At 41.1% G+C, this 21,949-nt stretch overlaps 1 protein-coding gene across 1 annotated transcript in view; it reads right to left on the bottom strand.

The window, feature by feature from the left end:
• syde2 (synapse defective 1, Rho GTPase, homolog 2 (C. elegans)) overlaps positions 1–21,949 on the bottom strand; it is a 147,236-nt gene that overhangs the window by 20,185 nt on the left and 105,102 nt on the right. Inside the window, exon 6 of the mRNA XM_048601566.1 lies at positions 7,425–7,606. Within this exon, the coding sequence (XP_048457523.1) occupies positions 7,425–7,606 (182 nt within the window). The remainder of the gene's footprint in view (positions 1–7,424; positions 7,607–21,949) is intronic.

Genomic DNA, 21,949 nt, shown 5'->3' with positions numbered 1-21,949 from the left:
TTATAGTGAGCAGGTGGGTAAGTGGAGCTGAGTCCATGAAAAGATCAGACATAATCTTATTGAATGGCACAGCAGGTCCAATAGGCCAGATGGCCTAATCCTGCTCCTAATTCTTCTGTTCAATCTGTCTGGTTCAGTCTGAGACAATAGAATAAATAGGTTGATAAGGTTATGGAGTGGCTTAGCTTGAGGAAATTGCAACTCATCTAACACTGCATGTCAAACAAGCAGATTTTTCGAGACAGGTGATGAAGTGGCAGAGGTAGGCATTGTTACTGGAAACATGGCAGCTTGCTCATGTCCAAGTTGCCACAGGCCAACATGTAGACTTTGCTTTTTTTGGTGGTGGGGAGGAGCAGTAAAGGAAATATTCTTTTAGCAACTCCAGAGGGAATGGTGAAGGGGCAAGAATAGAAGCCAATCCAAGCCAGTGAATATTGGACAGTTGCGATTTAAATTCACTTTGTATTATACTATTCTGCTTCACTTTTAGCAAGTTATGGTATGAGCACTTAGGACAATTTCTTCCCATTTAGCAAAATATCCTTTAGCTCTATCTTGTCAAGTAAGCTAGCTTCATGGAGAATATTTGTAAGAAACTATAATAGTCTGTTCCAAGGAGGATCAAGAATAATATACACATCCATCCACCAAGTGAGGATTTAGACATCAACCTTACAAAGTTACTTTACGGTATCACAATGCAAGCAGAAATGTAAATTTAGTCTAACAAGTAAAATTAATTTTCTTTTAACATTTGAACATTTTATCTAATTCTGAGAAGAATTCAGCCAGGTGGGAAATTATGGTGAATGGGGCTTATGCAATGAAAGTGATGTACAAAGTCTTTGGAGGACCAAAGAAACTGAAGACTTGGAATATAAAAAAGTTGTATAATTAGGGTAACTGGGTTTAGAGTCAGGGAATAGAACACAAGTTAAAGGCAGTTTGCAGACTGGTTGAATATGGGTAATATTGTTTCATAGGATCGTGTCCCGAGATGTTTTTCTGCTAACCACTGAGTCATTGTGCCACCCTGGATATAGATCAAGGATTTGGATCTAGGGATGCAAGAATGCATATCTAAAATATGCAACTACACTAAAAGAATAACAACAAATAAAGTTTGAGGACCAAAGGAAGATACAAAATGATGTTGGTAAGATTGTGAAATCAGAATCAAAAGTGACAGTAAATTGTTTTAATCACACACACTTTAAATAGGGAAATCTTTGATCACGTGGAGGAGCAAAAGGGTTTGGGCATCTCAGGTTAGCAAGTTATTAGAAATACTACTTCAAGTGGGTAAGCACACTGAAAGGCCAAATTGAATGCCTGATTTTATAGGCAAGACAAATGCAATATAATAATTAAGGACGGTCAGTTAGATCAACTGGGTGAACAGCTGATTTGTGATGCAGAATGATGCCAATAGCAATTCCCACACAGGCTGTGGCCACCATGAATGACTCTTTCTCAACCTCTCCACTCACCTGAGGCGTGGTGATCTTCAAGTTAAACCACCAGCAGTCATCTCTCTCTCTAATGGGAGAGCAGCCTTTTGATCTGATAAGACTATGGTGACTATAACCTTTAATAGTTAAGATACAATGGTGACTCTACATAATAGTAGCAGCATAGTTTGAGTGACATACACTATGTTGTGGTCCAGACTTTAGGCAAGACATTGAGGCAAGGCAGCACTGATTTTAAGATGTTTCCTGATTTATACTGTAGATCTTAGATGAAATGAGACACTGTTCAAGAATTATCAACTTAGAGTGAGCATTTGCAGCAGCTATGACTCACAATCATCTTACAGAACATATGGCATCATGAGATCAAAGGGTTAACTATTAAGTTACTCTTCACTTTGCCTCTCAGTCAATTAGCACCGAATCATACATTCGTTTATCAATTTATGCAGCAACATGCATAGTTAAAAGTCATTAAACCACGCACATGTTTTGACATCAAAGAAGGTTTAAAGCTTTGATCATGTTACTTTCATTTGATTGTGGTCCTGGAAACTAACCATCAGCCAAGGTTTCAAATGAAAGCACAATGGAATTGCATTTTATCTCAAACTTCTACCACACTTTATAAATACATTTAACAACTTGGATAAAGTTAATAACCCCAATTCAGCTCCTTATTTCTTTCAAAATTGTTCAATCTTTGTATAGAGTAGTTACAATTAAAGGTTTCATTGTTAAACATTCCCAGAGCATTTATTTCAGCTCACTAACCACAATGAAGGTATTTATCTAGAGTAAGATTTTCTACAGTCACTTGTAACACTAAGCATGTTACAAAAGCAGTATTGAAATGTACAGTTTTGCTTCCAATGTCATTTTACTCAGTCAGGAAAACACGGCTTAAGGCGGCACTGCCCAACATTCAGGCAGAATTATGGATACCAGAAACCTCATTTATAGATTAGGCATTAAGTAGTGGAGTTCCATTTTACAGACTCAGTGATAAATGATCCCGAGAAAAGAGCTCTAAAAATCTCACTCACCATTGGCAAGGAACAGCTTCATAGAATTAGCACATTTGGTTTTCCAGAGACAATCAGGAAAATCTAGAAAGGTTCTGGAAAGTTCTGAAAAACCAGATCAACAGAAGAGTTAACTTCTGATAACGGACTCCAACTCATGTTGAAACAGAATTCCCAACAGCAACTTGTTGGAAGATGCTGCAAAGGGCATGGTTGAACTTTTCTGCAGAGGAAGTGTTATAGAGGTTCCATGAGTTAGGCATCATCTTTACATCAACTAAAGCCTTTAGGAAGAAACTTTTGGACAAGAAAAAGGACCATAGCACTGATGCATCACTGGAGGGCAGATGCAAGAATGAAGCCATACTGGTAGGCCAACAAGTACGTTTAAATGCAGCCAACACTGGTGTTACAGAGAGCAAAGCACACCTATTCAACAAAATCTGTAATAGATGCAGTTTGTCACACCTACCCAAACATATCCAGCCTTTCTTCATAGGTTAACCTCATGTCGATGGTAATAAGGCAATCAGAAACCATTACACTTAAAATGTCCTGAAACGGTAGGACAATGCAATAAAAATTAAAATACAACACACAACTAATATTAACATATTACTGCTATGGGGGGGTCAGCTAGTTCAATTGGTTGGATGAGTGGTTTGCAATGCAGAGTGAGACCAACAGATTCAATTTCTGTACTGGTAAAGGTATAGAATGAAGGGCTCTCCTTCTCAACCTCTCCCTTCATCTAAAATTACCCTCAGGTAATCCACCACATCTCTCTCAGAGAGCAAATAAGACTGTGGCACCTTTACCTATCACTATGGATTCTGAAAAACATGTACCTCAGCAAGTGGCGCTCCATGCTATAACCTACAAGAGACTGTCTGACTCTCAGTATATAACAGATCACCAATTCATACATTGGTGGAATCACATTTCAGCGTCAATGTGCAACGTCATCTAGGCTTCCTGAAATCTACCTGCTTGAAGATGAAACTACCAACAGTTCAACAATGGCATGACTACAGTACGAAGAAATCTTGATACAGGCACATTTCAAATCACACTTACTGTAAGAAATCAGGCTACAAGTGACACAATCGAATCAGTCAACAATCTCCAAGAATATACTCCAATATACACCAGGATGATTACCAGGTACCAGGATGATTACATCTGACATGCCGAATACATTACTCACCTTACACAAAGACCAAGATATTCCATTTGATATGCACATTCATGGTCTAGACCATTAAGTTGAAGACATTCTCAAGACTCTATGACTCTCTAGATCTGTTACACTTTGGCCAGAGCCAATGTGAATAGTTACAACTGGAAACAGCAAAGATGAACATCTACAAAATTAGCAAAAGAGTATTCCCAGGGATGGCCTGACAGCATTAAAGAAGTACCTGAGATAATTTTGTTAATTTTGGCCATTCAGAAATTTCCTTAGTATAACACAAGGAGTCATTTTCAAAGCTAATGAAGTTCTGTTACAAAAGAGCGTTGTGCCAAGATATGTCCAACTCATACCCAGCACATGGGTATTGAACAAACAAGACAGCTGGCCCAGGAAATAGATGAAGGTCGTAACAGGCTTATTCACAGTGCAGACAGAAGGTTACAGAGAGAAGAGATAACTTCTCTAAATTTCTCATTGCTTAGTGACTAAGCTGCACAAGCATGACCATCATTGACATGACAAGTGCTATTTTGTTTATAAGGTGTTACAGATCAAATAGTGTCTTGTCAACGGACCGCAATTCACTAGTAAACGAATTTCAAGACATGTGTACTAAATGGGGTGTGACCCATTTCACATCATCATCCCACTACCACACTGAAACAGCTTAGCAGGCATATGTCATGTACATCAAACAAACAATCATTAAGTGTTGAATGACAAAGCAAGATGTTGGCACTGGACTGCTGCATCTGCACACACCAATGGAAAAGGGATTATCATTCCAAGACATCTCATGTTTGGACAGCAAGTGAGAATTTTGCCCAGAAACTAAATGTGTCATCATTCTGAGACACAAGGCTTTCTTCTTCAAAGGCACAGGAGAATGAAAAAGATACTTGATTAATGAGCAGGAGAGAACTACCAAAACCATGTACTGGGCAGACTGCTTGCTTGCATTGCAAATATCAATAACTTGGATACAAACAAAGGTTCTGAGAATATGCAACCAGTCTATCTTGTGCAAAGTCACTGCTGCTCATGGTAGTACATTGTGAAGCAGCAGAAGTCAACTTAGATCAATGTAAGATACATTAATCATGCACAACCAGGGTGGGAATAACACACTAATGATTATGATTGTGCAGTGATGTTGAGAGCAAGCAGTCATCACTATGACAACCAATGTGTCAAACAAGTGCAACAAGAGTACAACATATATCTCTCCAGACAGGTATACAATTCAAGTATGGGTCGAGATGTCAGACCTCAAAAGTCTGACACTAATGTCTGAAATTTGTTTGTAAACACTTTCACCTGTTCACATATCGACAACATATATCTATGTACAACCGTGTTTATATGTAAGACCATAAGACATAGGAGAACAAATGAGGCTATTCAGCCCATCAAGTCTGCTCTGCCATCCAATCATGGCTGATTGGGGTTGAGAAACCTTTCTCCCACGTTCTCCCAGTAACCCTTGATCCCCTTGACAGTTGGGGAGGCAATGGCCTAGTGGTATTATCACTGGACTGTTAATCCAGAGACCCTGATATTGTTCTGGGGGCCTGGGTTCGAATCCCCCCACAGCAGATGGTGGAATTTGAATTCAATAAATATCTGGAATTAAGATGACCTTGAATTCATTGTCAATTGTTGGGAAAAACCCATCTGGTTCACTAATGTCCCTTTAGGGAAGGAAACTGCCATCCTTACCTGGTCTGGCCTACTTGTGACTCCAGACCCACAATAATGTGGTTGACTCTTAACTGCCCTCTGGACAATTTGAGATGAGCAATAAATGCTGCTAGCCAGTGACGCCCTTATCCCGTGAATGAATAACTAAAAAGGAGGAAGCATACTGAAGAAGTGGTCTCTGCTTCAACCTCAAGGAGTCTCAAATCCTTTCTTAAACTTTCCAGGATAAGTTCTGGTCCATCACTTCATTAAGGTTAATGGAGAAATCCTCCCAAATGTAGAACCTTCCCCTACAAGCATAGCTCCCTCTCATCCAGGACTGACATTAATGTGGAAAGTCAACATTGCATACAATCTGTGAGCACCACCTTTGGACACCCAAATGTTGAGAGTCTGCCAACTGTGACATCCTTGCTTACATCAAGATCCTGTCTATGAGGCAGTCATCCTTCCCACTCTTCTATACTGCCCCAAAAGTTGGATTACTTATAGAAGCCACGACAGGACCTTTCAGAGGACTATCAACTCTGTTTCAGACAGATTATCTACATCAGTTGGTAGCACAGGCATAGTAATGTCAGCATCCTTGAAGGAGCTAAACAGCATCAGCATTGAGGCCAAGATCATCTGAAACCAACTCCACTGGGCCAGCCACATGTTTAAGATGCCGAGTTCCAATTGCCAAAGTGAATCATATTCACCCAGCTCAAGGAAGGCATTTGACTGCAGGAGGACAAAAGAAGTGTACTAAAGACTCCCTGAATGCTCCCCTCAAGAAATGCAATACAGATGTCAGTGCATGGGAAACCCTCATTCAGTAGAAACCAACTTGTAGGAAGTTCCTGTATGAAGAGACACAATGCTTTGAGAAAACCCATCAGCAAGAGGAAGTACAGAAAAGGAACTCAAGAAAGGAATGTCAACAATGTCAAGGCCAAGGATCAATGCCACATCCCAGAAACACTTGACAACTGTATGGTTGGAGATGCAGTTCCAGGATTGGTTTCATCAGCCACATAGGGACCCACAAAACTCACAACCAGTGACATTGAATGTCCGAGGTAGAGAACCGTGAGTGAGTGCTGACAACAACAATAAAAGCAGAATACTGTGGATTCTGGAAATCTGAAACAAACAGAGAAAATGCTGGAGAAACTCAGGTCTTGCAGCATCTGTGGGAAACAGTTTATGTTTTGGGTCTGTTGTGATTCTTCTTCATTTCTGTGATAAATGAATGTTGGGTTCTTCAATACCATAATATTCAGTCTAGTTTCTTACTTAGTGGGAGATAATATGACCATTACCGCATCAGATAAAACACCCTGCTGAAAGGAAACTCACACCAAATACTACATCTGAATGGGCTAATTATTATCACCTCAATATTTGACATTCAGTGGCAATAAAACCACTAAAAGGGGAAATTAAAACTTCAGTACTAAACCACAATGAAAGGGAGCAGAGAAACAACGCAGCTACAATCACATAATGCTTCTTCGCATGAGGTGAACACTGGGAGCACAGATCACTAAATTTAATCAGAAGCTGTATTGCATCCTCACAAAAAAATCTATTCTACTAAAATTATTTCGTAGTTTTATATGTACAAACTACATATTTTAGTAACGATTGCAACAGCAAGAAATTACTATTTAACAATATAGAGCAGAATTATATTGTATTCCAATTTATTAAATAATATCAAAATCTCAAGCTCGCCGCACAACACTAGTTTTCCACAAATAATGAAATTATGAATCAGCTAATTCACATTTGGATTAATGTTTTGAGGCTCAATGAGGAATATATTACTTATTTACTGTTCAAACAAAGAACAAAAATTATGGAAAAAAATGTCTGAATGTTGTGTGCGACGTTAGACTAGATGGGACAGGTAAGTGGTCTCACAAAACTCACCATTTACCCTTTTTCCTCAAATTATAATCAATTTTAAAAAGTATTATACATCAGAAAGAAATGTTATATTAGTAATAGAGGTTTGTTCAGACACAGGCTGTTCATTCATACCTTCTCCACCTCAGGCAGGCAGTCTAAGAGACCAACTGTGTATTCAGAGTCACCGTGATCATTCTCGCAACCAGAAGACGTAATCTTGAGGGGCTGCTTAACCATGGCATCGAGAACTGCTTCATACAGTTGCTTTGTTATTAAAGGAGATGGCAGTTCCCTCAGATAATCCTTGAGGACACCTATAGGTGTTGAGAAAAGATCTAATGAAGCCAGCTGTCTTGCACACATCGGTTTTAAACATTTAGGAATAACAAATAAGTTTTTAAAATCCTTTCACAACTCTCCAGCAAGTAAGTGGTAAAACATAAAGATGAGGCAAAACATTTGTAAATTATGGGGAGAAATAACAACCAAACTGACAGTACGGCAAATTTCATGTCCAATGCTGAGCAAATTTTTGTGAGAAAATACAGCTCAACATATTTTGATAAACAAATTACAAAGTATCTTCACATATCAATAGGCAATTCTAACCAACGAATACAGAATCAGTCTGGCTAGAGAGAAAATCAATTGCAAAAATAGTTATAGAGTCATACGGCATGGAAACAGGCCCTTTGGACCAAATTGTCCATGGATTCCAAAACTTCATATCCACCAGAGTGAAAAGCAGGTTGCAGAATTTATTACATAAGAATGTCATAACTAAACTATTAGTTAAATATAACCTATAATACTGTGGATCTGCTATCACTGTTGAGAGGAGTTTAGATTGGGGGAGGAGATGGCCTAGTGGTATTATCACTGGACTGTTAATCCAGAGACCCAGATAACATTCTAGGGACCCGGGTTCGAATCCCCCCACAGCAGATAGTAGAATCTAAATTCAATAAATATCTGGAATTAACAGTCTAATGATGACCATGAATCCATTGCCAATTGTTGGGGGAAAAACCCACCTGGTTCACTAATGTCCCTTAGGGAAGGAAACTGCCATTCTTACCTGGTTTGGCCTACACATGACTCCAGACCCACACCAATGTGGTTGACTCATAATTGACCTCTGGGCAATTAGGGATGAGCAGTAAATGCCAGCCTAGCCAGCAACACCCTCATCCCCCGAATGAATAAAGAATAAAGGAAACTAGTTCACAGCAAGGGGGTGGGAGACAGCATTAGTTCATAATCTTCTGAAGGAACAGAGGCAGAGGGAGTTCAGTCATGTTGAGTTTCAAAGTAATAAGATGAAGCTGAATGGCTTCTATTTTAATGTTAGGAGTATTACAGGTAACCAGTTAAGACCATGGCTTGACACATTAAATACGTGTTGCCATCACAGAGACATGTTTGAGGGAGGATCAGGAACTCAACATTCCAGGGATTTCATGCAGCACAGAAGAGGGAGTAAAAGAGGAGGTGGTGTTGGATTATTAATTCAGTCAGTCACTGCAATGAGAAGGGATGATATCTTTGAACGGTCTTCCAATAATGCTTTACCAGTAAAGATCAGGAAGAAAAGCAGGCAAACATACTGTTTGAAAAAAAAACTACCCAAGCTTATCCAATCTCTCTTCATTGATAAAATGCTTCAACCCAGACAACATCCTGGTGAAACTTGTCTACACTCCCTACAATTCTCTCTGGCCACAGGGAGATGACAGAGGACTGGGGAACAGCTAATGCGGTTCCACTTTTCACGAAGGATGGTGAAGAAAAAGCGGAAAATTACATACCAGTGAGTCTCCCATCAGCAGTAGGGAAACTATTGGAGAAAATTCTGAAGGACAGAATTCATTTCCACGTGGAGAGACAAAGTTTAATCAAAGATAGAAAGGATTTGTCAGAGGGAGGTCATGCCTAACAAATTTGATTGGATTTTTCCAAATTTACGAGGTCTGCAGATGAGGGCAGTGCAGTTGATGTCATTTATATAGATTTCAGCAAAGCTTTGGACAAGGTTCCACATGGGAGACAGATAAAGGAGGTAACAACACATGAGATCCAGAGTAATTTGGTAAGTTGGATCCAAAATTGGTTTAGTAAGATGAGACAGAGCGTTGGTAGAAGGTTGTGTGTGGAGGACAGTGTCTAGTGGCATACCACAGAGATCAGTGCTGGGTCCCTTATTGTTTATCATCTATAAACAATATTGGGAAAGTGTGAAGCGGAGAACGATAAGTAAATTTGCAATGACCTAAACCTTAGCTGGATGGTTGATAGTGAAGAGGTAGATCTTAGGATACAAGAGAACGGATGGATTTGTCAGACAAGCAGATCAGTGGCAGATCGAAGTTAACACTTAAAAGTGAAAGGTGATGTACTCTGGATGTAGTAACATCACACAGAAGTACTGAATGAATAGTGGGACGCCAAGAAGCTCAAAGGAACAGAAGGAGCTTGGGGTGCCTGTCCACAGACCTCTGAAGGTGGAAGGCAGGTTAATTGGGTAGTTAAGGAAGCATACAAGGCACTTGCCTTTATCAGTTGGGCACAGCAACCAACATAATCCAACACCTTTCTCACCCCAGTTATCCTCTCTTCTACCCTTTCCATTAGGTAGAAAATACAAAAAGTTTGAAAACACATACCAACAGACTGAAGAACAGCTTCTTCCCTGCTGTTATCAGAATGGACCTCTGATATACCAGAGTTGATCTTTCGCTGCACCTTCTCTGTAGCTGTAACACTATATTCTGTTCTGTTACCCTGATGTACTTACATAAGCATGTAAAACAATACTTTTCGCTGTATCTCAGTACACATGACAATAGTAAATCAAATCAATTACAAAAGTAGGGAGCTGTACAACTTTGGTTAGGCCATAGCTGGAGTACTGTGTGCAGTTCTGATCACCACACTATCGGAAGCATCTGATTGCATTGTGAGGCGATTCACCAGGATGTTGCCTGGCTGGAGCAATTTTGCAACGAAAAGAGGCTGGATAAGTTCAGGTTGTTTTCTTTAAAACAGAGAAGGCTGAGAGGGGAGCTAATTGAGGTATATAAGATTATGACTGGCTTGAACAGAATGGATAGGAAACAGCTGTGCTCCTTAGTTGTAGGGCCAATAACAAGGCAGCAATAACGTTAAGGTGAAGGCAGGAGGTTTAGAGCGAACTTGAAGAAAAATGCTTTCAACCAGAGGTTAGTGGGAATCTGAAACACAATGCCTGGGAGGGTAGTTGAAGCGGAAACCTCAATCTTTAAAAGTATTTGGCCGAGTGCTTAAAATTTCATAACATTCAAGGCTATGGGCCAAGTATAGATTCAGCATACTTTTGAGTGCAGACTCGATGGGCTGAAGGCCTCTTCTGTACTGTATGATTCCACAAGATTAAATAGAAACAATAGTGGTACAAGCCACTCAAGTGGGGAAGAGGAAAGTTTTGGTCGTAGTGGGCAGTACAATTAGGAAATAGCTACAATACTCTGCAGCTGGGCGTGCAAGTCCTAAAGGCTGCATTGACTGCCTGGTGCCAGGATTAAGGACAACTCCTCAGAACTGGGAAGGAACCAGTCATTCTTGTCTATTACGGTACAAATAACATTGATTAGACTGGAAAACCATAAGACATTGGAGAATTAGGCCATTCAGCCCATCAAATCTGCTCCATCTTTCAATGAGGGCATTGCATGAGAATTTCAATCTGAATCCTCATCTTCACTTCCCTGCCTTTTCCCTTTAACCTTGATAAGGTTCCTGATTACAAAATCTCTCAGCCCTGAATAGAATTAATTACTCAGCCTCAACAACCCTTTGTAGTAAAAAATTTCACAATCCTCAAGGGAAGAAATTCTTCCTCATCTCTGTCTGAAGTGTGCAGCCCTGGTCCCCACACTATAGGAAGGAAAGGCTTTGGAAAGGATGCAAAAGATGTTCAGCAGAATGAGGCCTGGATTGGAGTATACTAGCAACAGGAGAAGACAAACTTGGATGCCTTTCACTACAGCAAAGACTGAGGGCCGACCTGATAGAAATTTGTAAAATTATCAGAGACATGGGACAGGGTGAATAGACAGAGTCGTCTTCCTTGATTGGAAATGTCAAATTCGAGGGATCGTAGGGGTTTAAAGTGAGAGGGGATAAGTTTAAAGAAGATGCGTGACACAAGTTTTTTTTTTACAGAGAAGGCGGTAGGTATCTGGAACATGCTGCCAGGGGGATATGACAGCAATGTTTAAGAGACATTTAGACAGACACATGAACAGGCAAGAAGTGGAGAGCTACAGATTGTGTGTGGGCAGATGGGGATTATATTGAATGGCATCATGGTCAGCACAGAAATGGTGGACTGAAGGGCCTGTTCCTGTGTTGTACTGTTCTATGTTAAATGTAAAACACCTTATTCTGAGATTATGACCTCTGGTCCAAGACAAGGGGAAACCACCTTTCCACATCTACCCTGTCAAGTCTGTAAGAATCTTGTATGTTTCAAAAACATCACTTCTCATTCTTCTTATATTCTCTAACTTTCCATAATCCTTCAATTTATTACTAATTAAAAATTTGTCTGTTTCCTTTTTTTTGATTCATTCATGGAGTGAGGGCGTCACTGACCAGGCAGCATTTATTGCCCATCCCTAATTGCCCAGAGGGCAGTTCAGAGTCAACCACATTGCTGTGGGTCTGGAGTCACATGTAGACCAGACCAGGTAAGGATAGCAGTTTCCTTCCCTAAAGGACATTAGTGAACCAGGTGAGTTTTTCCAACAATTGACAATGGATTCATGGTCATCATTAGATTTTTATTGAATTCAAATTCCACCATCAGCAGTGGCAGGATTCAAACCTGGATTCCCAGAACATTATCCGGGTCTCTGGATTAACAGTGCAGCAATAGTACCACTGGGCCATCGCCTCCCCTAATTACATTTATTCTGGCTTCCATCCCACTCTGGGGTATTCTATTTTAAATCTGTTACTCCTTATTCTAAAACTATTACCTCTCGTTCTAGATTGCCCCATGAAGTAACATCCCTTCCATGTCTATTTTGTCAATCCCCTTTAGCATCTTACATTCCTCAATCAGATCTGCTCTCATTTCTCTAAACTCCATAATGTTAGGACTGAACTGTTCAATCTCTCTTCACAAGGGATTTCTGGAATTAATCCAGTGAGGAGAGAGAAATAAACACATTATCTATCACTAGAGAAAATGTACCATGAAAATTCAAAATGGCAGAGGCGGCAGTGTAAGTGGTGTTTGGGCTCCCAGCCCATCTGTTCCCTCTCGCATGACCAAACACATCATTCTTTATTTTATTTTTCTTCATTTAACTTTTGAATCAAATTATTTCGGTCATCTTTCTGTAGCTGAGGTGGTGGAGAGAGGTTGCGAGAGCTGTTGAGCGACAAATCCGGTCCATTCCTCGTGGGTGTGTACTCGATGGGGTTTAGAAGGATAACGTGAGGAATCTAATTGAAACTGACTGAGTACTGAATTCCTAGATTGAGCAGATGTGAAGAAGATGTCTTCACTAGTACGAGAGACCAGAACCTGAGCGCACAACCTCAGAGTGAAAGGACTGAGATAAGGAGGAATTTCTTCAGCCAGAGGGTGGTGAATCTGTGGAACACATTGCCACACGAGGCTGTGGAGGTCAAGTCACTGAGTGTATTTAAAACAGAGACAGACAGATTCTCAATTAGTAAGGGGATCAAGGGTCATGAGGAGAAGGGAGGAGAATGGGGTTGTGAAACATATCAGCCATGATTGAATGGCGGAGCAGACTCGATGAGCAGAATGGCCTAATTCTGCTCATTGTGATTTACATCTCACGATCTATTTTTGCTGTGGTGGCTGATTCCCCTCAACTAAAAGCTTGATTTCCCTGACAGGAGAAATGTGTCACCCTTCTGAAACAAGGCTAACATGAAGTCAAAACAAATGGTTTTCTGGCCTGTTGTAAAATCAGCATTATAAACATTCCATCTGTTCAGACTAGAGGTTCTTCTGTAGTCATATGCTTTTTTGGAGTTGCAGTCATAGAGATATGTAGCTCAGAAACAGACTTGTCACGCCAACCAGATATCCAAAACTGATCAAGTCACATTTGCCAGCATTTGGTCCACATCCCTCCAAACCTTTCCTATTCATATACCCATCCAGATGCCGTTCAAGTGTTGTAATTATACTAGTCTACACCACTTCCACTGGCAGCTCATTCCATACATGCACCATGTGATAAGGTTGCCCCTTAGATACCTTTTAAATCTTTTCCCGTTCATCTTAAACCTATGCCCTCTAGTTTTGGACTCCCCCACCCCTGGGAAAAGACCTTGTTTTTTTTTTGATTCTGTAACAGAATGAGGGCGCAGTTAGCTTGGCAACATTTATTGTCCATCCCTAATTGCCCAGAGGGCAGTTCAGAGTCAACCATATTGCTGTGGGTCTGGAGTCACATGTAGACCAGACTAGGTAAGGATGGCAGTTTCCTTCCCTAAAGGACATTAGTGAACCAGATAGGTTTTTACAACAATCGGCAATGGATTCATGGGGTGGGGGGGGGGTCATCATTAGATTCTTAATTCCAGACATTTTAATTGAATTCAAATTTCACCACCTGCCATGGTGGGGTTCGAACCCGGGTCCAAGAACGTTACCTGGGTCTCTGGATTAACAGTCCAGCGACAATACCACTAGTCCATCGCCTCTATCCATGCCCCTCATGATTTTTTGAACCTCAAAAGGTCACCTCTCAGCCTCCGACATTCCAGGGAAAATAGCTCCACTCTATTCAGCCTCTCCCTATAGCTCAAACCCTCAACTCCAGCAACATCCTTGCAAATCTTTTCTGAACACTTTCCGGTTTCGCAACATTCTTCCTATAGCAGGGAGACCAGAGTTGAACATAGTATTCTAATAGTGGCCTCACCAATGTCCAGTACAGCCGCAACATGACCTCCAACTCCTATAGTCAATGCACTGACCCATAAAGGCAAGGATACCAAACACGCCTTCACTATCCCATCTACCTGCGACTCCACTTTCAAGGAACTATGAGCCTGCACTCTTTGTTCAGGTCTCTTTGTTCAGCAACACTCCCCACGACCTTACCATTAAGTGTATAAGTCCTGCCCTGATTTGCCTTTCTAAAATGCAACACCTCACATTTATCTAAATTAAACACCAACTACCACTCCTCGGCCCACTGGCCCATCTGATCAAGATCCCGTTATACTCTGAGGTAACCTTCGCTGTCTACTATGCCTCCAATTTTGGTGTCATCTGCAAATTTACTAGCCATACCTCCTATGTTCACATCCAAATTATCTTCTAAATGACAAAAAGCAGTAGACCCAGCACCGATCCTTATGACGCACTGCTGGTCACAGGCCTCTAGTCTGAAAAGCAACCCTCCATCACCGCCCTCTGCTTTCCAGCTTTGAGCCAGTTCTGTATCCAAATAGCTAGTTCTCCCTCTTTTCTGTGTGATCTAATCTTGCTAACCAGTCTACCATGAGGAACCTTGTCGAACGCCTTCCTGAAGTCCATACAGATCACATCCACCATTCTGCCTTCATCAATCCTCTTCGCTACTTCTTCAAAAAGCTCAATCAAGTTAGTGAGACATAATTTCCCACAGACAAAGCCATGTTGGCTATCCCTAATCAATCCTTGCCTTTCCAAATACATGTAAATCCTGTCCCTCAGGCCTCCAACAACTTCCTCATCACCGATGTCAGGCTCACCAGTCTATAGTTCCCTGGCCTTTCCTTACCACCTTTCTTAAATAATGACACCACGTTAGCCAGCCTCCAGTCTTCTGGCACCTCACCTGTGGCTATCGATGATACAAATATCTCAGCAAGGGGCCCAGCAATCACTTCCCTAGCTTCCCACAGAGTTCTAGGGTACACCTGATTGGGTCCCAGGGACTTATCCACCTTTATGCATTTTAAGATGTTTAGCACCTCCTCCTCTGTAATATCTTCCATATCCTTCTCCACAGTAAATACTGATGCAAAATACGTGTTTAGTACCTCCCCCATGTCCTGTGGTTCCATACATAGGTGGTCATGCTGATCTTTAAGGGGCCCTATTCTCTCCCTAGTTACCATTTTGGCTTTAATGTATTTGTAGAATCCTTTTGAATTCTCCTTAACCCTATTTGCCAAAGCTATCTCATGTCCCCTTTCTGCCCTCCTGATTTCCCTCTTAAGTATACTCCCACTGAATTACATTCACTGGCCTCAAAGTACTCCCCCATTGACACCTTGGTTACTTGCCTTATTTCAAGTTTCATACCTTCTCTAATAAGTAAATCCACATATCGCATAAGAACATTTTCTTGTACACACTTAACAAATTCCTCACCATCCTTAACACTATGGCAGTTCTTTCTGAGGAAGGATTACTGGACCCGAAACGTTAACTCTGATTTTTTCTTCACAGATGCTGCCAGACCTGCTGGGATCTTCCAGCAACTTTGGTTTTGTTCCTATTATTCTTACAGATAACTAAGATCTCCTTACACATTTGTTTCTCAATTTCCCACCGGTTATTGGGGTGGTGGGGTGGTGGTGGGGGGCTATAGCATAATCCCAATAGGGTGATCATCCTTTTCTTATTTCTCAGTTCCACCCAAATAACTTTCCTGGACGTATTCCCAGGAGTATCCTCCCTAAATACAGCCGTAATATTATCCCTAATCAAAAACGCCACTCCTTCTTCTCTCTTGCACCCTCTGCCCTTCTATCCTTCCTATAGAATCTATACTCTGGAACATCAAGCTGCCAGTCCTGTCTATCCCTGAGCCAAGTCTCTCTAATTGCTACGATATCCCATGCATATTTTCCCATGCATGCCCTGAGTTCACCTCCCTTACGTGTTAGGCCTCTTGCATTGAAATACATGCATGTTAATCTCAGTCCTACCTTGTTTTCTGCTTTGTTCCTGCCTGTCCTGACTTTTGACTTACTCCTTTCCCCAACTGTACTAGTCTCAGACTGATGTCTTTCCTCAGTATCTCCCTGGGTCTCCCCTCTCCAATTCTCTCATCCACTCCCGAGGAACTCTACCAAATCTCCCTGCAAGTACATTAGTTCCCTCCTAATTCAGGTGCAATCCGTCCTTCTCATACATGTCACTTCTATCCTAGAAGAGATTCCAATGATCTAAAAATGTGAATCCTTCTGCCCTGCACTAGCTCCTCAGCCAAGCATTCATCTGCTCTGTCCTCCTATTTACAGTCATAGAGTCATAGAGATGTACAGCACAGAAACAGACCCTCGGGTCCAATTCGTCCACGCCAAAAAGATATCCCAAATTAATCTAGTGCTGCTTGCCAGCATTTAGCCTATATCCCTCTAAACCCTTCCTATTCATATACTCATTCAGATGCCTTCACTAGCTCATGGCACTGGGAGTAATCCAGATATTACTACCCTCGAGGACCTTCCTGCTGGTCCCTCTTCCTTTAAGAATATTCTGCACCCTCTCTGAGAAAGCCTTGACTCGGGCACCAGGGAGGCAACACACCATTCTGATGTCTCGCTGTCAGCTGCAGAAACGTCAGTCTGTGCCTCTGACTAGACAGTCGCCTATCATAATCAATCACTTGGAACCTGACATACCCCTAGTTACATTACAGCCAGTCTCAGTGCCAGAAACCTGGCTGTCAGTGCTACATTCCCCTGAGAATCCATCACCCCCTATATTTTCCAAAACAGCACACTTGTTTGAGATGGGGATAGCCACAGGAGACTCCTGCACTACCTGCCTCCCTCTCCTACCTTTCCAGGAGGTCATCCATCTACCTGACTGTATCTTCGGTTTATCTCCCTTGCTGCAACTGCCATCCAACACACCCCCTAGCTCCTGTAAATTCCTCGTTGCCTCTAACTGCTGCTCCAACTGATCCATGCAATCCCATAAGATTCGCAACCAAACATACTTCCTGCAGACATAATCATCAGTAACATGGAAACTCTCCCCAGTCTCGCACATCCAACAAGGAGAGCACATTACTCTACTAAAGGCCAGTTTTGCACCTGAACAATCTACAGACCCAGAAAATTGCAGAATCTTACTGCTCTAAAAAACTGTTCAAGGCTAGCTTAGTTCCTGTGTTTTTATATTTTTAAAGTTTAAAGTTTAATCAAGAGACAGCTCTCAATAAAAACATATAATCAAAAAAGAACCCACCCTACTCACTATAGTAGATTTACAAAAATGAGTAAGGTTACACTTTAAAACTAGCCACTTGACTGCTCCCCTGCTGTGAGCTCCACACAAGTTTTTATCCAGGGTCAGCTGTGAATTTTGCTGTTTGTTTATTTTTCTTAGACCAAACACCGATGTCTAGAGATGCTTGAAACTAAACAGCAAAGGCGGCAGCTGCGCAGCTCAGGGTCAGGCAGCAGTGTAGGTTTCTTTCTCTGTTTGAATCACTTCCCATGTGGTCACATTCTTTGTCTCCTTTCCTCCTTTTTAAAGTGCTAATGGTTTGACCTTTTTGCCCCAAAGTTCCAAAACAATGCAACAGCTTATAAAACAGTAATTATTACTCTTGGAATTTGAGGAAATCTGCTCCAACACTGAAAATATCTCAAAAAAGGTGCAGCAATTACAGCCACAAATATTTCCCATCCTCCATCAATTTTTGATGCACTTAGGTCACTTTTTAAAAATATTTTAATAGATCACTTTCACAGAACTGACCTAAATCCATGCGCTTCTATTTAAAATCCAAATCCCAACACATATAGAGCACACATCTTTAATCAAAACATGTAAATCTCTGAAGATGGCAGGACAATTTGATAAGACTTTAGAGACCACACATAAAGGAAAGGAAGTTCCACTACATCTGTGTAATCACTGAATAGACTGCAGTAGAACATGATCTTCAAATTCTGAACACCATGCTGTGGGAAAGATGTTGAGGTCTTTCAGAGGGTGGAGGGGTAATTTATTACCATGGTACCAATGACAGGAAATAATGTTGAGGGAAATTTAGTTGAGGTATCAAAATTATGAGCACACCTCTATATGTGTTTGCAATTAGAAATTTTAAATCAAATTCTCAAGCAGCTGTTGTTTCAGTGCTATGGCACATTCGTAATGTGCTGAGCTGCAATATTCTTGATTATAAAAAGGGTAATAAATTCAAACTAATTGCAACCGGAAGAAGTACTGTAAAACCATACTAAAATGTAGATCATTATAGGTCACAGAGCCAAAAAATTCATTCATAAGCAGATTAAAGAATGTGTAAGTTTAACAAAGGAATGTGATTTCGGTATTAACAGCACATGAAGATCACAATCTTTTTTTTTGGTATTTAATTAAGAAAGTTGCTTCTGCTACCAAGGAAAACATTAACAATATCAGCTTCTGGAAATAGGCTGCCAATCAAAGCATATCTGCAAACTAGAATCAGACTAATGAGTGATGCTGCACAACAGGAACTATGATGAACTCTGACTCTTGTAAATAGCCTTTATCCCACTGGTTAAATTAGCCCCATGAAAAAACAACAAGTTGTTATTTTAGGTTTCACTTTAGCTTTTAATGCCCCAATTGCTCAGTCTTGTGCCTTACCCTAAACCTGTGCCGAATAAATTTAGATAGCAAACTAAACCCAGAACTCACTTCATTGGTTTCTCTTTTTTTCTTACTCATTGAACTGTTAAGCATACATGCTTAATGTTTACATGCAAATTTACACGAATGAATGCAGGCATGAAAAAAGAATACTGTTATGGGCCTGTTCCCAAAATCAGCACTAGGCAGCAAACTGCAGGCAGCCAGAGCACTTGATTATAAGTAAATCAATACCAGCACAGTTGTTTTCTGGGTCGAGATTTGCTGCATTAATGCCCATGCCTGGGCTATTGTAAATCTGTCAAAACAAGTGACTATCAGCTTCCCACATCATTGATACTCACAGTTTTTCATTTTTTAACAACCATTGCCCATTGCAGTGTGTTTGAAAATTGCAACATTCTTGCTGATCAAGATCAATTTCAGCTGATTAGATAACATATGTGGAATAGTGCCATTCAAGTTGTCACGAAAACTCTTAAGCAAATTTTAACATTGCTTTAAATTTATTTAATCATACTTGTGGCAGCTCAAATTATGATTATTCATTGTCAACTTTGTGTAGCACATTTTAAAAACACAGAAACCTAGAAAATAGGAGGAGTAGGCCATTCGGTCCTTGGAACCTTCTCCACCATTCGTTATGGTCATGGTCATCCAACTCAATATCCTGTTCCACAGTCCCCCCAAACTTTTGATTCCTTTAGTCCCAAGTGCTATATCCGATTCCTTCTTGAAATCAATGTTTTAGCCTCAACTGCTTTCTGTGTATCAAATTCTGACACGCTCTGGGTGAAGAAATTTCTCAACATCTCAGGCCTAAGAGGAGGTGATGACCAGTGGTATTATCATTAGGCTATTAATCCAGAAATCAAGGTAATGTTCTGGTGACCTGGGTTCAAATCTTCCATGGCAGATGGAGGAATTTGAATTCAATAAGAAAAATATTTGGGATTAAGAGTCTAATGAACATGGAACTGTTGCCGATTGTTGGAAAAAACCAATCTCATTCATTAATGTTCTCCAGGGAAGGTAATGTGCCATCCTTACCCGGTTTGATCTACGTGTGACTCCAGACCAACAACAATGTGGTTGATTTAACTGCCCTCTGGGCAATTAGAGATGGGCAATAAATTCTGGCCTGGCCAGTGACATTCACATCCTGTGAAAGATTAAAAAAAAATTTACCCCATATCTCTAGACTGCCCAAGTCATAAGGAACGTCCTTCCTGCATCTACCCAGGCTAGTCTGGTTAGAATTTTATAGGTTTTTATGAGAGATATAGAATCCCTACAATGTAGAAACAGGCCCTTTGGCCCAACAAGTCCACACCGAACCTCAGAGCATCCCACCCAGACCCATCTCCCTATAACCAACCTAATCTACACATCCCTGAACACTACGGGCAATTTAGCATGGCCAATCCATCTAGCCTAGCATATCGTTGGACTGTGGGAGGATACTGGAGCACCCGGAGGAAACCCACGCAGACACGGGGAGAATGTGCAAACTCCACACAGACAGTTGCCCAAGGGTGGAATTGAACCCAGGTCCCCGGCGCCATGATGCAGCAGTGCTAACCAGAGCCACCGTGCCGTCCCCTTCTGTCCTCATTCTTCAAAACGCTGGTGAATAGAATCCTGACCGATTCAACCTCTCCTCATGTCATTCTTGCCATCCCCCAGGACTGACTACAATATTAATCCACCCAGAAAGAAAATTTTTGTTTACTTTTCAGTCACCCAAAATTTAGGAGTTGTCAAGATATGTAAAGTTATAAAATGTTAATGCGGAGATGTTTATATAAATAATCAGCAGAACAGAGTTAGATATGAACACATGAAATCTACCAACTGAGAAAGCAAATTATAAAATGAACTTGCACAACATACGTGAAAGACAAATTCGTGGGTAAACCACCGGTTAAAACAGCTCGAAAGCCTGGGGCTGGAAAAAACTATGGTAACTTATCCACAGAGGTGCTACTGGTAAAATTGTTCATACATTGCAATGAATGGACAAATTATTGCAAACTTGCAAACAGAGAAGCACAAAACCCTTGTACATTTAATAGTAGATTTATTTTCAAGCTACTGTATCTAATTCTATTATGTACCTCAAACCTTTGTAACACATTATTGTATTTTGCTTTTTGTACATAGGGGATGTAGAGGGATCTAGATGTCCTTGTGGATGAATTATAAAAGGTTAGAATACAAATACAATGAAAAGCTAATAGAACATTATCATTCACTATAAGGGGAATCAAATACAAAAGTAGAGACATTATTGTTTCAGTTGTGCAGGACACAAGTGACACTGCATCTGGATTACTGTGCAAATATTGGTCATCTTACTTGAGGATGGATATAAGTGCAATGCTGGCAGTTCGGATTTATTCAAGATTTATTTGACGGATACCTGGAATGGGTCGATTGTCCTAGGAGAAATGGTTGGACAGGCAAGGTTTGTATCTACAAGTTTTTTTTAAAATTCATTTGTGGGACGTAGCATTGATAGTTGGCCAGCATTTATTGCCCATTCCTTGTTGCCCTTGAGAAGGTGGTGGTGATCTTAGATTTACATTTATTTATTTAACGCATGTACTAAGTATAGGAACACATAAGTACAGCGAAAAGTACACAGTCGCCATTCGCTGGTGGCCACTTGGTTACAAAAACTAGAATTAAAAGACTTAACAGAGCCAAAAGGTAAGCAAGAGAAAAGGTCCCGATGTCAGTGTCATGTCGCATCTCCACAATGGTGCAGGCGCCACTCCAATCACTAGGCTGCTGTCGCGACCTCACCAGGTCTCTCTCACCGCCCAGAACTGCCGCCTTGCCGGGCTGCTCTCACCGCCCAGAACTGCTGTCCCCTCACCAGCCCCACTCTCACCACCCAGTGCTGTCCCCTCACCAGCCCCGCTCTCACCGCCCAGTGCTGCCCCCTCACCAGTCCCACTCTCACCGCCCAGTGCTGACCCCTCACCGGCCCCGCTCTCACCACCCACTGCCCCCTCACCGGCCCCGCTCT

The sequence above is a fragment of the Rhincodon typus genome, chromosome 10 (assembly GCF_021869965.1).
Source record: "Rhincodon typus isolate 14 chromosome 10, sRhiTyp1.1, whole genome shotgun sequence".
Lineage (NCBI taxonomy): Eukaryota > Metazoa > Chordata > Chondrichthyes > Orectolobiformes > Rhincodontidae > Rhincodon > Rhincodon typus.
This window is presented reverse-complemented; position numbering and strand designations above follow the sequence as displayed.